The sequence below is a fragment of the Syngnathoides biaculeatus genome, chromosome 17, assembly GCF_019802595.1.
Source record: "Syngnathoides biaculeatus isolate LvHL_M chromosome 17, ASM1980259v1, whole genome shotgun sequence".
In the NCBI taxonomy this organism is placed as follows: Eukaryota; Metazoa; Chordata; class Actinopteri; order Syngnathiformes; family Syngnathidae; genus Syngnathoides; species Syngnathoides biaculeatus.
Window position 1 is genome coordinate 1,456,084 of NC_084656.1, and position 15,650 is coordinate 1,471,733.

Here is a 15,650-nt window from a genome sequence, read left to right on the forward strand (position 1 = left end):
AGCTTCAGCAGAGCATGTGCATTACCCCACTGTGCTAGAGCAGTTATTGCAACATCTATTGGTTTAGAAACAAGTTCAACCATAGTTTTGTTCCATCCTCTGATTTTAAGAGTATCACATACAGTTTCTGCATTGTTTTTACAGATAAACATGACTTTTTTTTCACCAGTAATACATTTATCATGCAGCATGCCACAATGCTATCTTGACAATGAACACCGAAACACTGTTACTACGTCACGACGATTGTCCAAAACATGATTGTCAAAAGTTAGGACAAATACCAGAAAAAAGCGTGAGTGTCCTGAGAGATCAACCTTTAGAAATAAGAGAAGTGCTATTTGTCGATGGCTCATCCAAGAAAATGCATGTAAATAATGAAAGGAAAGAAAAATGTAACAATTTATACAGACAGCCAATGTGCATTTTGCAACAGTGAATGTTTTTGCACAGTACTGGAAAAAAACACACGTACAATTGTTAGTTGAATTACTAAATGCAATACAACTGCCATAAAATAGTTGCTGTATGCAAATGTGTCACACATACATCAAACAAATATGTGATTTCATTGGGAAATACTTTCGCTGATAGAATTCTAAAGGAAGCTGCATCGAAAAAAAACCCTCAAATTATGATAATTGACACAGCCACAAATTTGTATAAAAGGCACATTAAGAAGATATGCAACAACTAAATCCCAAAGCTGAACAAGAAAAATGGTGCAGCATTACATTAAGACATCTATGTATGACCAAACAACAAACCTATCCTACCCAGAAATGCACTAGGGCTTATGTGTCTTTCAAAAATCCTCAATTCCCTGTGTAGATTTGTGAAGTTCCCAAACTACAATAACCTCCCTTTGTGACAGTTTTGAGAACAAAAGGGTGTGACTGCTTATTTAAACACTAAATTAGATGTAGAAAATTGGTTTCAAATTCCAACAGGCATTTCCGGACAAAATAATAATTGGCTTCTCAAGGTAGAACAAAGTTGGGACGGTGGAACAGCTCTAAAGTGTTGGCCTCACTGTTCTGAGGACAGGGGTTCAAATCCTGGCCTCACCTGTGTGGAGTTTGCATTTTCTTCCTTTGCCTGCGTGGTTTTTTTCTGGGCACTCTGGTTTCCCCCCACATCCTAAAAATGTGCAACATTAAGTGGACACTCTAAATTGTCCCTACGTGTGATTGTGAGTGCAACTGTCGTCTGACTCTATGTGCCCTGTGATTGGCTGGCAACCATTTCAGGGTGTATCCTGCCTCCTGCCAATGACAGCTGGGATAGGTTGCAGCACTCCAATGATCCTTGTGAGGATAAGTGGCTCAGGAAATGGATGGATGAATGCTAAAACAAGCAGCTTCTTCAAAAGATCCCAGAATCCCAGACCATGTGTATCCATATACTTTTGAAAAACAAACACAAAAAAAGTTTTTTTAATGAGGTCTCACCAGGAAATTTCACATCAATCAAATAGGAACTGGAAACAAATTGGGAAATTTATCAGCATTGATTTGCAAAACAATTTTTGTGGTTGATAATTCATTTAAGCGATTGTCGTGTCCTGACATCTGGTGGTAATGCGGCGCTAACAGTCTTTTTGATAAATTGACCTTGATAAAAAAAAAAGCTTCAGGTTACTTTTGTTTGTTATTGTAAATTATTTCCATTTGTGCAGTCATCTGTCTGTCTGTTTATTAATTAAAATCTACTGTACATGCAATTTTACCCAAACACCAGCATAGACGAAAGAGCAGCAGAATGGGAACAGCAAAAGTGTGAACATACATCGACGCTACTGATGTTCCAAATGAGTATAAATTGTCTGATCAATTGGCAGCAGGATTTGAAAAACGTAGACAGAATCAACTACAATCATTACAATGTACAAAAATTGGGCAATTGGACACAGAGAGGGTTTGAAACTTTACGTGAACAGCTATCTGCTCATTTATCGCATTCCAAGGCAGAGTCGCTGTTGACATGTTGGCTGAGATGAAAACTCTGTGCTATGTTCAGAGAACATTGCTGCACAGTGAAGCCCAACACACAGCCGCGGATGAGAGCCATGCCACCGAGGGGCTTTGAACCCTTAACGGCTCATTCCAATATTGACACCTCCGTGTGTGAGAGACCTGGATGAATGCCTTTGGAAGATACAAAGCCCTGTTGTCCTCAAATTTGGTGTCAGTCACTGTTTTTGCAGAAACTTTGACCTTGTGTGGATGTTGATGTATTCCTTGTCTGCGAGCTAAACTTAATACTGCTATCTTACCCACAAAGAACAGGTGGCGGAGATGTAGCCTTTAATGAAGAATGTCCATGACAGTGACACCGATGACAATTTTCCATTAAACTTGCCTGACTTGTTTACAGATCCAGATTATGAGTAAAAACATTTTTCTGAGTGTGCGTGTATTTGTTTTCATAAAAATGTTTCAGTAACTGAAAATCGTTAGAAGTTCTTAGATGATACAAGAATTTTTGGAAATACATAATAAACGGGAGGGAAATTTTAGAATAATTGTTAATATATTTATTATGGATTTACAACAAAGCCAAAGTATTATCCTTGCTTCAAAGATTCTTTGCACACAGGATGCGCAGCACCAACCCAGTGCACCAGCCGACTCCTGATCTTCCGAGAAGTGGCCAAAGACAAGTTAATCAACGCACACACATTGTGATCAAAGAATGTCTTTGATAACTTACTGGTTTCTCATGTTCTCTCTCATGAGAAACATGATGGCTCCTTGACCTCAATTCGGGTAATTTCCAGCAATTAGGTAATAAACTTAACACACCTCCAAGACATTCTTAACCAGCTCCTTCTTTAAAACACCCCTACTCCATTTCTCTTCCCATTTACTCCATGGTAAAATAATTTAAACCCTGCCTCCAAACTTCAAGCCTTACTACCTTTCCACCTGCTGTCTTGGATGCACAATATGTCAAGGTTTCTCATCATGTCAACCAATTCCCGAGTTTTTCCTGTAATAGTTCCAATATTCAAAGTCCCTTTACTCAGTTGTAGGCTCTGTGCATTCCTCCTCTTCTTCTGCCAACGAATCCACTCTCCTCCTCTTCTTTGTCTTCGACCCACAGCTGAATTTCCATCAATGCCCTGCAGGTTAACGGTGCCGGAGGTGGGCATTGTTAACCCGGGCCACGACCGATCCGGTATGGTATTATGAAATACTAACGCTCACATTTGTTTGGCACAGTTTTACACTGGATCACCTTCATGCACTGGGTTGTACCCTCATAGGGCTGTATTACAGTTGGATTCCAGTGAAGCTGTGGAAAAAAAACTCAAGGATGATAAAAAATAAGTGGATAGCACCGAGTTAAATATTTGAGTTTCACAGCAAACGGTCTGAATACTTATGGCTGTCTGATATTTCATCCATCCATTCATTTTGTTTGCCGCTTATCCTCACGAAGGTCAAGGGGAATGCTGGAGCTTATCCCAGCTGTCAACGGGCAGAAGGCGGGGTACGCCCTGAACTGGTTGCCAGCCAATCGCAGGGCACATAGAGACAAACAGCCGGACACACAATCACACCCAGGGGCAATATAGAGTCTGCAATGAATGCATGTTTTTGGGATGTGGGAGGAAAGCGGAGTGCCAGGAGAAAATCCACGCAGGCACGGGAAGAACATGCAAACTCCAAACAGGTGGGTCTGGGATTGAACCTCAGAACTGTTGGCCAATGTTTTCCAGCTGAGCCACAGTGCCGCCGTCTTGCTTTTCCTTTCGGTTTGTCCCTTTCAGGGTCGCCACAGCGTATCATCTCAGATGAACGCATATATAGATATATATATATATATATATATATATATATATATGTTTGGCACAATTTTTACGCCGGATGCCCTTCCTTACGCAACCCTTCTCAGGGGGTGGAGGCTCCAGTGGGATACGAACCCACAACCCCTGGTTTACCAAACCAGTGCTCTAACAATTGAGCTAGGGGGCTTCCCACAGTGCCGCCGTCTATTTCGGTTTTTAATTTTTTAATAAATGCAAATATTTCAACAATTCAATATTTCTGTCATAATGGAGTGGTCTCTGTTTGTTAATGAGAAAAAAATTACTTCAAGTGCACTTAACGTCAATTTTCGAGCACAAGTTATCTTATCGAGACGAAAATATATGTTCAGCTGTACCATAAAATGCATATTTGTTTGTTTTATCAAAAAACACAAGTATTTTTAATAAAAGTCTGCAAACTTTGACCTAGTTTCCTGTATCTGACAAACACCCCCTTTCGTGTGGGTTACCTCTGATGTCACAACGAGGATTTGTGCAATGGCTTTATTACTCGTAGCATTGCTTGTTGACGCTGAAGAAAAACCCATTCATTTCTCAGTGATTGTCAGCTACAATCAATCCTTATTAATGGTGAAGAAGTGTGTAGTTCAGTTTTGTCACAATTTGAATGATTCTGGTCAAAGTTTACATTATTTTCCCAAAGTCTCCAGCTTCAGAAATGAGGAAGCCAGGTATGTGCAAATGAGAGCTAATTTTAAACACAGTCAGGAGTCTGTTTTATGCAGTGAGCATTTCACACTGGACTCTTTTACTAGTGGACTCATGTCTGAGATGGGTTTTAAATGTTAATCATCACTGTAAGCGCTGCACCAATCCACCTGTTGCTTTCCTGCTCCATTTTTTTCTCACATGTGAACAAGACCCCAAGATACTTGAACTCTTTCACTTGGGCAGGGATCTCATTCCTGACCTGGAAAGGGCACTAAGTATGCCCACACCTGCACAGCACCTCTCACCGGGGGAAAATCCAAAATGGAGAGTCCAACTCCTCTGAGTACCACACTACTAGAGAGTATCAGACCCCAAGACCTGAAATCACAGACAAACTCAGGCTCTTTACCTACCAGAGAGTTGACTATCCACATTCAGACAGCCATCTTCACCCCCCACACCATCTGAAAATATGTTATTATTCTTGTCTTTAATCTATGTGATGATGGACATTTAACACATTTTCTTGTGATTTCTGTCACTGTGGTTAGACACGTTCTTCACAATTTACTGTGATGACCCTTCTCTCATCTCTCATTGTAAATGATCTAGAACTGCCACTGTTGTGTGGCAGACAGCAACAATACAACTTCTACAGTACAGTCTACTACAGTACGTTTTTTCACGATCCCTTTTAAAGGACGGCTGCACTTCCAGAGGTACACCCTCAGCGTAACATTTTACATCTCCTATTACAGCTCCTATCCTTAATTGTAAAATGCTAATAATATCAATACTGCTCCTGGCCATTACATTATTGTTGCTCACGCAAACAATGTTTGTTCGACATTACTTGCTTCACCCTTCCGAAATCCATTTTTTCCTCTATTGCCTTTATTTTCATCTCAATTGGTTGTTGTGGAAAATAATTTTGAACTGTATTTTCTGACTGATTAACAATATGCTGTTGACATTGTGATTTTTCCATCCACCCATAATTTTCTTTGATGAAATCTGGACTGTTAGAGACGCTAATACAATTGTTGATGAAAAAGTTTCATTTGACTAAAAATCAAATCAAATCATACAACTGTACCTGAATGTGTCTCCCACTCTGTCTTTGAAAGAGATGAAGCCCTCGTGGTCTTCAGCCATCAGGTCACCTGTGTTAAAGTAGGTGTCTCCCTTGACAAACACATTCCTTATCAGCTTCTTTTCGGTCAGCTGCTTGCTTCCAGCGTACCCAAAGAAAGGGGTCAGGGCACTTACTCTAGAAAGTAAAAGCCCTGTCTCACCTGTGAAATAAGAAAAGGAAAATACAGCTCAGTAGTGAAGCAAATGAGATGAAAGCCACACTGTGAATTGAAATCTTACCAAATCTTACCCGTTCTCACTCGCTGACAGAACCCATCCTGATCTTTTATTGGCTTGTCATTCATCATGTCATACTTTACCAGATCATACTTGAAGAGGAGCTACAGGAAAAAAAATATTATCGAGTAACAATTACAGTGAAGAAAATAAGTATTTGAACATCCTGCTATATTGCAGGTTCTCCCACTTAGAAATCATGGTGGGGTCTGAAATTTTCACCGTAGGTGAATGTCCACTGTGAGAGGGATAATCTAAAAAGAAAAATCCAGAAATTACAATGTATGATTTTTTAACAATTTATTTGTGTGATACAGCTGCAAATAAGTATTTGAACACCTGTCTATTAGCTAGTATTCTGACCCTCAAAGACCTGTTAGTCCACCTTTAAAAGTCCACCTTCACTCCATGTATTATCCTGAATCAGATGCACCTGTGTGAGGTCGTTAGCGGCATAAAGACACCTGTCAACTCCATACAATCAGTAAGACTCAAACTTGTAACATGGCCAAGACAAAAGAGCTGTTCAAAGACACCAGAGACAAAATTGTACAACTCCACATGGCTGGAAAGGGCTACGGAGAAATTGCCAAGCAGCTTGGTGAAAAAAGGTCCACTGTTGGAGCAATCATTAGAAAATGGAAACATGACAGTCAATCTCGATCAGAGTGGAGCCCAATGCAAGATATCACCTTGTGGGGTCTCAATGATCCTAATAATGACAACGTAAAACCTGGCGAATACTGAAAATCACTGGAACTAGGGTTGCGGGCATGCCTGAGCCTATCCCAGCTCTTTTCAGGCAAAAGAATTGGTGTACCCTGAACTGATCATCAGCCAATTGCAGGGTACATAGAAACAAACAACGATTCTCACACAGATTCACACCTACAGGCAATATAAAGTCTTCAATTAATACATGTTTTTGGGATGTGGGAGAAAACCAGAGTACCCATGCAGGCATGGGGAGAGAATATAGACTCCACACAGAAAGGGGGGCCAGGATGTGAACCCTTAAAGAACTCGGAACTGTGAGGGCAAATGTGCTAATCAGCCAACCACCGTGCAGCTGGGAAAAAAAAAAGTTTTAAAAAAATGTAATTACGATAAAAGATTTTGAACCTGTTACTAATGTTCTCTGAGCTTTGTATGTTTCTTTTTGTTTGAAACTTGTTAGGTATTTTCTCGTTTTGCGTCTCCTTTTTTCTTTATTGCTGCAATCTTCTAAGGGGGCTACATCCCTGTAGATGCTTACAATAAAAATGATTCAATAGCTGTTTAAGACATGACTCATAAGGTAAAAATTGATTTTTACATTAAAATTTATAGATTGATACTGTTTTCACTCTATAACAGGAGAACTTCCCAAACTATATATTTCGATGGCATTTGCTGATCTAACCTCTGTGCGTCTTTGAAGATTTCACCTTCATTCACTAAGCAAACTCCTCTATGTATCTTGACCTCAAGAGAATATTTTTTTTTTATAATAATTGAAAACTGTTGGGTTTTTTTTTTTGCTGATTGGAGGTTGGGGTTTCTTTTTCCCCTGGAGGTTTGTGTTGATGCAGCACATACTGCATAAAAGTACACCTGCTTACTGTAATGGTGTGAGGAAAACAATTCCGCAGGCTTGCAAATGATGGATGTAGAAATCAATTCATCCATCCATCCATCCATCCAAGATCTGTCGAACGTCCCTTTCATGGATGTTAAACGGTGGAGTGGAAGGTGGTGGGGCTTGGGGTGCGGCTTGGTTTGTGTGTGGTGTGGAAATGTCTATTTCAAATCTGCAGTAAAAGCTATTTAGGTCATCGGCTAGCCCTCTCATGTTTTCTACCGGGGGAGAACGTCGCTTGTAGTTAGTGAGCGATTAATAATTTATGTTAGTAATTTTCCTAAAATGAGTTAATGTTTTTACATTTTTTATCATAATTTCTCTTTTTAAATAGGGTGATTGACTGACTATTTGAATATTAATGAAATACGTGTACATTTAACAATGCTTTGTATATATGAATAAATCTCTGGTCAATTATTTTCTGATGTATTTAAAATTGTAAAATGAAAACATTTGTACATTTTAAATTTGTATTCATTTTAAATCACATTAGAATTTGGATTAATGAATAATAAAATGTGAATTAATTATTTTAATCACATTATATATACATATATAGGTATTGGTACACAAGTATTTTTCGATACCTATACATAGGTACAGAAAAACAAAAATCTTACACATTGTATAAACATCAGTAAATAAGGGTTGTGAAACTGAACTTCATTCCAATATAATGTTACAGTAAATCTTTGCTGTTCACCCAAGAAGCACGACTTCCTTCTGCATGCCTCCATAATGATATTGTTAGCATATCTGTTGTTACTGCACCAGAGAAATGACACATTTACGTGAATTTATTTACGATCTTATACCGTAACTAAAAAAAAAAAAATCTATAAAAGAGCTACTCAGCTGCTTTAAAAAAAAAAGTAATCAGTGTTTCCAAAGGCGTAAGGACAAGTGACATGACACAAATGGACGGTCTGAGAGTTCAAAAGCTAAATGTCACTGCAATCAGTTGTCACCTAAATGTATGTGGACATCTGTACTCTAGCCCACTTCACTCTCTGAAAATATTAAATCAAAGATTGCCCTAACATTTTAGATTTTTTGACTGGAACATGAAGCAGAAAGACTCGTCGACAACATAATTTTTGTGTGTTCGCCTTTTTGCTCTATTAGCTTGATCACTTAATATCAGATACTGTGGGTTTTGCTACTGTATCTATCATACCTTGTCCAATCTCTTTACATGTGCTAAAATTAGCGCTAAGAAGTTTATAGATTATACAGAAACCTCCTCTTTATCACTCAGATGTATGGCCTTAGTGTGTTTCTCGGATCATAGACTTCAAACAGCTCTACTTGTGTACTTTGGTGGTCTTATGGTCTGGCACCAAAGGAAATGCTGAAATGTCAGAGCCCAATGAACTTATTTTGGGCTTTAACAACCTCAGGATCCTGCTGGTGCCCATAATCAGTTTTCACGCTATAATTAAAAACTGGAGTTGGTAAATGGAGAAATGAGGCATTGTCCCTGTCCAAGCACTGTCTTTGAAAATTCAGCAAGCAGCCTTGATGAATTTAAGGATACTGTTCCCGCATGTCAGCCTCTGTGAGGAGGTTGTGTACCAACAAAAACTTTTCGTACATTCAATAACAATGAGCCGTGGTTTACAGCCAGACTTAGGCAACTCCGCCAGGCTAAAGAGGTTGTATATCGTAGTGAGGATAGGGCCCTCAACAGTCACACTCACAACCAGCTGACTAAAGAAATTAACATAGCAAAGAGGGACTATGCAGCTAAACTGGAAAAACATCTTGGTACTAATGACTCCAAATCAGTCTGGCATGGATTACAATCGCTTACTAATTACAAACGACTTTACCCCACCGTAGAAAACAAGAGCGGGCTAGCCGATGAACTCAATAGCTTTTATTGCAGATTTGAAAAGGACAGTTTCACACCACACCAACCAAGCCATCTCGACAGCGAGGGAACCTGTGCAAGGATCCTGTTTGTGGACTTAAGCTCTGCGTTTAACACCATCATCCCTGAACTTCTCTCCTCCGAAATTCTCCAGCTCAGCGTCTTGCCTGCAATCTCCCAGTGGCTCTACAACTTCCTCATGGGTAGGACACAGGAGGTGAGTCTGAGGGACACAACACACGCACTAACAGCACCGGGGCACCCCAAGGTTCTGTCCTCACCCCTCTGCTCTTCTCCCGCTACACAAACGACTGCACCTCGAGACACCTGATGGTCAAACACGGTGACAATTCTGCATATTAACAGGAATTGGCTTGGGCTGGTCAACACAACCTGGCATTGAACACTCTAAAGACTGAAGAGGTAATTGTTGACTTCAGGAGGCATCCTTCACCACAGCTGCACCTGACGCTGTCCAACTGTCTTGTGTCAAACGTTGAGACCTTCAAGTTCTTGGGAATTACAGTCTCAGTTAACCTCCATCCTCATAAAAGCCCAGCAAAGTATGTACTTCTTGCGGCTTCTGAGGAACCATGGCCTGTCACAAGAGCTGCTGAGACTGTTCTACACAGCGGTTATCTAATCAGTACCGTGTAGCTCCATCACAGTCTGGTTTGGGGCTTCCACAAAAAAGGACAAACTTTGTCTGCCATGGACAATCGAAACCGCTGAAGGGATTATCAGCACCACTCTTCCCACTCTTGAAGACTTGCACGCCACTCGAACTAGGTCCAGAGCAGGCAGGATCCTTTCGGATCCTTCACATCCTGGCCACCAGCTCTTCCACTTCCTTCCGTCGGGTAAGCTCTACCAATCAATGCAAGTCATAACTAGCAGTCATTCAAACTGTTTTCTACAATTTTCTGCCTTGTGCCATTGTTGGGAGACACCCTCACATCCTGCTGGACCAATTCCTTGTCTGTTTTTACACACTTGGCCAATAAAGCCGATTCTGATTCTGAAATAGCATTGTTTGACCATTGTTTTATTTAGAAGAGAAAATGTCACTAAATGTGAAATCTAAGATCATATTTAAAATAATTAATCATAGGTAACATACTTTTAAACCAGTTACAACATCTGTCTCATAGTTCTGTTAACTCGGGTTCAAATCTAGAGCAATTTTGTGGAGTTTAAATGTTCTTCTTGTGCTTCCGTGGGTTATCTACAGGTACTCCAGTTTCTTATCACATCCCCAAAATATGCAGGATAGGTTAACTGAAGACTATCAATTGTCCTTAAGTATGAATGTGAGCACGAATGGTTGTTTGTTTATACGGTACATAAGAACTGTGTAGACATGGTCACAGTGGAAAAACATCCTTATAACATATGCCTTTTAGGATAAATACTCTTGTCATATTCTGCCATGGAGTTCCACTTTTGGCGCCTGGAGCGTCCGTTTGCATCCTCTTTCTCTCTCCCCTCTCTGTTTCCAGCCCCTGTCAGCGATTACCTCGTTACCTCGCGTGTCTATCAGCCTGCCTGTTTCCTGAGATGCTCATTAAAGTATTGCAGTCTCTCCTAGTGGTACCACAGTCCACATACTCTGGAGGTCTCACCACTCCTTGTTGCCTCAGTAACTCTTGTGTCTCCATATTCCTAGTGCTCCCCTGTGTTCCTGTCCCACATCATTCCTGCCACCTACCCATCTACTTGGTCAAACCACCGCTGCCAACCTATCCAGGCCACCACCTCCCAACACATCCCGGATTATCTTCCATTAATTATCTGTTCATCACATTATAACTGCCTCCCCCTGCTCTTGGGTCCAGCTCCTCTCCTTCGATGACAGAATACTTTGGCCATCATGGACCCAGCAACCCCCGGAGGCAATACTGACCGCACCCAACCTCCACAATGCCGCTACCAATAAATAAAAATGGACCCACCAAATAAAAGACGAGCTCACTGTCTGGAATGAATCCACCTCTTGCTTGAGATTATAATTGCACTTGCTATCCTTGTAGATCAGGGGTGCCAGGACTTTTTTTTACCCAAAGCTCTACTTTTCAAGCAGCCAGCCTCTTGCGCTCTCCTGACGGGGGAGACACGCACATCGCCGCAACTGCTGTGTACAAAGCAAAAGAGAGACCGTAAATAGGAGGCTATCTTGCTAGAACGCACCTTGATGTGTGTGTGATCGAGTATCTGCCACACCTGAATGAAGCGACAAGATGGATGATAGGCTGACATCTTTTTTTTTTTTGGCACACTATCACGCGAACAACCAAAACTGCCTCACAATCAACACATTGAGCACCCCTGCTGGAGATAATAGGCTATGCGAGAAAACTTTTTGACATTTAGCGCCACAACATCAGCTGGATACTTTGTTCACACTCCGTTGCACCTGATGTGCACCTGCCTCCTTTGTTGTCCTCTGCACTTTTGTCACACTCGGTTGCACCCAAAGAGCCCACATAAATTAGCAAAATACATTTAAATCCCCAAAAGCGTCAGCGTTGTCTCTCTCAGCAGCTGTGCATTTATTGTGCTCAGTCTGATAATTTCCTTGTGCCCTCTCCAACCAAAAGACAGTTCCCCCAAGCTCTCCCTCCCGCATGATCATTCCCGCTTGCATTAGTTTCCACTCAAAACCAATGTCTGGTTTATGCAACCGATGACAGTGGAACAATATCAGAGATTACGTCAGCAGTGTGCCAGGTTGCCACAACCTAGGACATTTAAAGTACGCTTTCACAGGGAAGGAAGACAAGAGGAACTTTTGCTTGCGAGGCGAACGTGGAATGTGTCTGTTTCACCATCTCCAACCTAAAGCAACCATAACAAAAATAGCCAATGAGAGTCTTTGAGATGTCTTCACCATCCTCTCGAGATCGCCAGTCTTTCTGCTGCATCACTGTCTGGTGTTTCCAAAGGACCAAATTTCTGGTGTTTAGATGGCAGCCAATGTGCCTGTTGATTGCATCACATTGTTTAATAACATCATAGCAAAAGTTTCCGTGGCACCCAATGTACCTCTTGATTGCGTCACATTGTTTAAGCAAAAGAGCAAAAATAAAAACCGAGAGCAAATATCTGATAACTTTATGTTCAATTAATCCAACAGCCACCACATTACTGCCCTCATCGATACCGGGGCCGATGATAATTTTATTCAAGAAGAATTAATACAAAACCTCCAAATTACACCCCACTACCGCTCCCACCACTCCCATCATCAAACTGTCACAAAACTGAATAGCAGAGTCATCTCATCTGTCATCTACGAAACACTTTATTCCTCCCGAGGCCCCCTTAGTTTATGGCATTTCGTGGCTCTAGATTCATAACCCCACTATTGACTGAACCCATTAATCAGTCCCTGATGGAGTCCTCATTGCCATTCTTACTGTCTTCTATCCACTGTTACACCCTCTGAAGACCTATCACCTTTTGCCACCCTAGTGGACCTTTCACAAATCCCGGCTGAATATCATTACCTCTCACCAGTATTCAGCAAGGATTTAGCAGTCATCTGTGCCATTGACCTCTTGCCAGAAGCTCCACTTCCCACCAGCCGACTCTGTAACCTCACCTGTCGCGAGAAGAAAGCCATGGAGGATTACATCCATGACTCCCTGGCTACTGGCCTCATACGGCCCTCCTCGTCACTGTTTGGGGCTGGATTCTTCGTTGTGCGGTAAAAAAGACACTACTTTACAGCCATAATTTCACTACCAAGGTAACTGTGACATCAAAGTGAAAAACAAATATCCACTTCCCCTCATCGACCCCTCGTTTGAGCCCCTTTATGATGATTTTCACCATAATAGACCTCTGTAATGCCTACCACCTCATCCGTATCTGAGAGGGGGATGAATGGAGAACTCCCTTCCATACCATTCTCGGTCATATTCATGCTGTTTGGGTTAACCAACCCCCTTGCTCTTTTTCAAACTTTGATTACTGATGTCCTCCGAGATATTTCCTTGTTCCCCTGAAGAAAACCGCTCCCATGAACGGCAAGTCTTCCGGAGTCTTCTTGAGAACCAGCTATCTGTGAAACTGGAAAAATTTCGAGTTTTTTGTAGTGGTCAATGCCTTGGATTCCAGTGCTGACAACTGTCCTTTCGCAGCGAAACCACAAACTCAGAAACTACATCCCCGTGCCTTTTTCTCCCATTACCTATCAGCTGCTGGGCCAAATAACGACCTCAGTAACTGTGAACTGCTAGCTATAATCTGGGCACTGGAGGAGCGGAGCCACTAGCTGGAGGGGACTGAACAGCCCTTCATCATTTGGACTGACCACATCTTATGTTCACTCAGCGAAGCGACTCAACCCCTGACAAGCTCACTGGGCACTATAGCTCATCTGGTTCCACTTCAGTCTCTCTTTCTGTCCAGGTTCGCGGAACACAGAAGCAGATGCCCTCTCACATATCCACTCACCCCCCACCCCCCAGTGCAGCAGAGCCTGAACCTTCTTCCAGCCTCTGTTTCATTGGTGGAGCGATGGATTGAATATGCACAGAATGCCCTCAAGGGTGGCGTGCCTTCTCGGGGTTGGGGATGAAATTCTGCCCCAAGTGGAGAAGTTCAAGTATCTTGGAGTCTTGATCACAGTGAGGGAAGAATGAAGTGGCAGGCGGATTGGTGCAGCATCTGCAGTGATGTGGCCTTTTTATCAGTCCATTGTGGTCAAGAGGGAGCTAAAAAGGTGAAAAAGTCAAAAAAAGGTGAAGCTCTCAATTTATCAATCAATCTACATTCCTACTTTCATCTATGGTCAGGAGCTATGGGTCGAACAAGATTTCGGATACAAGCCAAAATGAGTTTCCTCTGCAGCGTATCCAAGCTCTTCCTTACAGATAGGTTGAGAAACTTGGTCATACGGGAGGGACTCGGTGTCGAGCCAATGCTCCTCCACGTTGAGAGGATAGGATACCTCCCAGCATCACCCCCCCATATATATATAAAACTATATATATTTATTAGGAGAAAGGTTGATATATTGTGCATCCAAGAAACCAGATGGAAAGGTAGTAAAACTAGAAGTTTTGGAGCAGGGTTTAAATTATTTTACCATGGATTAGATGTGAAGAGAAATGGAGTAGGGTCATTTGAAAGGACGAGCTGGCAAAGAACATCTTGGAGGTGAAAAGAGTATCAGATAGAATGATGAGGCTGAAATCTGAAAATGAGTGTGTTATGTAAAATGTGATTAGCGCCTATCCCCCACAAGTAACCCAGAGTTGAAAGAGAAATTCTGGAAGGAACTAGATAAAGTAGTTCTGAGCATCCCAGATAGAGAGTTGGTGATGAAGAAGTGATGGGTAAGTACGGCATCCAGTAAAGGAACTTTGAAAAACAGATCGTGGTGGACTTTGTAAAAAGGATGGAAATGGCAGTAGTGAACACTTTTTACAGAAGAGGCAGGAACATATGGTGACCTACAAGAGCGGAGGTAGAAGCAAGCAGGTGGATTATATTTTGTGCAGGTGATGTAATCTGAAGGAGGTTACTGACTGCAAAGTAGTGGTAGGGAGCGTGTAGGACGACTCTGGTGGTGGGTAGGAAGGTAGAGCAGAGAACCAGGTGGTGGTAGCTGAGAAAGGAAGAATGCTATGCAGCCTTCTGCAAAGAGGTGAGACTATAGCCAAGGTGATCAGAGAGACAGGCAGGAGAGTACTTGATGTGTCTTCTGGTAGGAAAGGGGAGAAGGAGACTTGGTGGTGGAACCCCAAAATACAGGAAGTCATACAAGGAAAGAGATTAGCGAAGAAGTGGGACAGTGAGAGGACTGAGGAGAGGCGAAAGGAATACATTGAGATACGACGTAAAACAAAGGTAGAGGTGGCGAAGGCTAAACAGGAGGCATATGAAGTAGAAAAGGATCTCTACAGGTTGGCCAGACAGAGGGATAGCGATGGGAAGAATGTGCAGCAGGTAAAGGGGATTCAGGATAGAGATGGAAATGTGTTGACTGGTGCCAGTAGTGTGCTAAATAGATGGAAATAATACTTTGAGAAGTTGATGAATGAAGAAAATGAGAGAGATGGAAGAGGAGAAGAGGCAAGTGTGCGTGACCAGGAAGTGGCAATGATTAGCAAAGGGGAAGTTCAAAAGGCATGACAAAGGATGAAAAATGGAAAGTTGGTTGGTCCTGATGACATACCGGTATGGAAGCAATTTGGAGAGGTGGCTGTGGAGTTTTTGACCAATTTATTCAACAGAATACTTGTGGGTGAGAAGATACCTGAAGAATGGAGGAAAAGTGTGCTAGTTCCCAT

General features: G+C 41.8%; 1 protein-coding gene across 1 annotated transcript in view; it reads right to left on the reverse strand.

Moving 5' to 3' along the window:
- The window catches only part of slc27a6 (solute carrier family 27 member 6), a 97,414-nt gene that overhangs the window by 10,907 nt on the left and 70,857 nt on the right, over window positions 1-15,650 (reverse strand). Inside the window, exons 6-7 of the mRNA XM_061847511.1 lie at window positions 5,871-5,961; window positions 5,583-5,781 (exon numbers count right to left, since the gene is read on the reverse strand). Of these exons, the coding sequence (XP_061703495.1) occupies window positions 5,583-5,781; window positions 5,871-5,961 (290 nt within the window). The remainder of the gene's footprint in view (window positions 1-5,582; window positions 5,782-5,870; window positions 5,962-15,650) is intronic.